This window comes from Rutidosis leptorrhynchoides, chromosome 10 (genome assembly GCF_046630445.1).
Source record: "Rutidosis leptorrhynchoides isolate AG116_Rl617_1_P2 chromosome 10, CSIRO_AGI_Rlap_v1, whole genome shotgun sequence".
Taxonomy (NCBI): domain Eukaryota; kingdom Viridiplantae; phylum Streptophyta; class Magnoliopsida; order Asterales; family Asteraceae; genus Rutidosis; species Rutidosis leptorrhynchoides.
In genome coordinates this window covers 251,137,501-251,140,152 of record NC_092342.1, presented here as the reverse complement: position 1 = coordinate 251,140,152, position 2,652 = coordinate 251,137,501, and the positions used below count along the sequence as shown (strand labels likewise).

Below are 2,652 nucleotides of genomic sequence, written 5' to 3'. Positions count from 1 at the left end.
TTTAGTGGTTGTTGTGATATGGATTTATTTTCAATGGTATTCTGAAACTTATATTACATTTCCTGCTAGACTTGTACCACTAGTTATGAAATGTACTATGTTTCAAGCTGCCATTTTTCTTGAGTAAGTTTTTTTTTGGAAACAAACTATAATTCTTTTGCCACTGATTATGCACCATATCTGCTAGTTTCAAGGAATCGAGAACGTCTGGGTCAACTATTTGATGAAATTATTTTGGCTGTTTTTTTTTTTCCTCCAGAAGATATCACTCATATAATTATCGACATTGTGTGATATGGATTTATTTTCAATGGTATTCTGAAACTTATATTACATTTCCTGCTAGACTTGTACCACTAGTTATGAAATGTACTATGTTTCAAGCTGCCATTTTTCTTGAGTAAGTTTTTTTTTGGAAACAAACTATAATTCTTTTGCCACTGATTATGCACCATATATGCTAGTTTCAAGGAATCGAGAACGTCTGGGTCAACTATTTGATGAAATTGTTTTGGCTGTTTTTTTTCTCTCCAGAAGATATCACTCATATAATTATCGACATTGTGTGCACAATCTTATAAACTTGTTCTACCTTGCACGTAATATAGAAAAATGTTTTTAGCTCGAGGCGTTGTATCAATCATAAAATCTGCTTGAAACTTTTGATAACATTTTCATATACCTTTCTACTCTAAGGTGTAGTTTGTTTTTTAAAATGTGTTTGTGTGAAAATCTTCGGACTGTGTCTATAGAGTAAATGTGGTCTAAAAGTTTGTATGCTGAATATTGCTGAATAGTGAATGCTGAATAGTGAATACTGTTTGTAAGTCTGCATACAGAATATTGCAGAAAGAATAAGACATTTTTTTATCTTATGTCTAAACAAAGTAGTATAAACATTTAACATAAAAAGATCTGCATGTTGAAAAACAAACACAAACTAAGATAGTATTTCATCATAGTTGTGTTATTTTTAACTCGTATTTAGTTTTCATTATTAGTATTATATCCCCCTCACATAAAGTGTGTACAAGTGTATATTACTTTTCAAGGTGTCTCAAATAAGTATCCACTTTCACTTTAATGTTAAAATCAATCACTTCATGCTAAAATGAATCAAAAGAAACTTTAATAGGTACAAATGTTAGAAATATAGTTATCGAAGATTGTGTGTGCATAGTAAAAATGGAGACTTGAACTGAATCGAAGAATGTGGTATTCTGGCATAAATGGCAGTAACCCATGATACTCATCATACAGTTCACTACTCAACTGCACCTAGATCCATTTTCAACTGATGCTTTTGACACTTTTAAAACTTTATCTTATATCTTTGAAAGATTTGAACCTCTTCCCACTAGTAATAATCTTATTAAACTAACTAGTTACTTTTCAGAATATTGCTTATATATTATCCTGACAAGTACTTTAATTTATACAAAAGGTTACTGATTGTTGACTAAAGGAGGTACTTTTTTAAGGAAAGTAATTGTGTGTTATATTAATATTAACTACTTGTTTATGAATACATACACAAGACATTTTCTTACATTCCGGCTAATTATTCTTTATGTTCATAGTTATAATGTGCTTTACTTTCTTATGATAAAAGATGAGAGTGACATAAAGCACTTTATTAAGTGGTTTATTAGACTGTTTCTAACCGTGTCGTGACGTCAAAGGCAAGTGATGTACTTTTTGATGATGTGGCAAGGTCAAGAGATGAAGTTAAATAAAGGAGAGTGTTAAATTTGAGGGTTAAATTTGTGAATGGGTGATGTGGTAAAATATTATTGGTAGTTGGGTATAAAATATATTAATTAAAATATATAAAAATATTCAAAAAAATCTGATTGGCTGAAATAATTTTGACACACCCGTGAAATTTCCGACTGATGCCGCGTTAGCGGCGTCAAGGGCGTCAAATACGTTGTCATGTGGGATGATGGAAAAAAAGTGTGGAAAGCCTTCGAATTCTTTAATAATCATCATCACAAGATATGTGGGATGATATATAGGTATAAATTGTATAATGGTTGACGTTCTAATATCTCAAGTTTAAAAAAATGCTTGAAAATGGTCACATGATAATCGGAGATCATGTACATCTGTATTACAATGCAGATCATTCAAGCACATTGTACTTTGCTTTTGTTATCGAGTTTGTTTCTACAAAGTTACTGTTACAAATTGTTTGTAAACTGATCATGCGCGGCTGATGAATAATTATGTAATCTTGAGATATAACACTATAATACTAACTATACTTGTTAGACCTAAAAGCAAAGAATGTTCAAACCATTCATCATCCTGTATAAACTTATATATAAATAAGATTTAGATTTGAATCACTCTTATTTGACAAAAATAAAGTAACATTACAATTATCCAAATACATATCAGCCAAACTCTAGGACAACAAATACAAGATTAAAGCAAAAAAGATAAAGGGTTTCAACATTAAAGCCAAAAAATGTATCGAAAACCATGACTTTCAACTCTTTCTTTTTGTGAATCTTCAAAATTCAATATGCATACTTTGTAATTATGGTGTTACTTAAATTATGGAGACTAATTATTATATATCATCATTCTTAATTATGGCATATACCCACTTTGATCACTTTCTGGGTACCCCTGTTGTCTTTCATA

The 2,652-nt window shown here is 30.2% G+C and overlaps 1 protein-coding gene across 1 annotated transcript in view; it reads right to left on the bottom strand.

Moving 5' to 3' along the window:
* Positions 1–2,362: 2,362 nt before the first annotated feature.
* The window catches only part of LOC139873248 (uncharacterized), a 1,620-nt gene continuing 1,330 nt past the window's right edge, over positions 2,363–2,652 (bottom strand). Inside the window, exon 1 of the mRNA XM_071861182.1 lies at positions 2,363–2,652. This exon is cut by the window's right edge and continues 1,330 nt beyond it. Coding sequence (XP_071717283.1) covers positions 2,599–2,652 — 54 coding nt within the window. The 3' untranslated portion in view covers positions 2,363–2,598.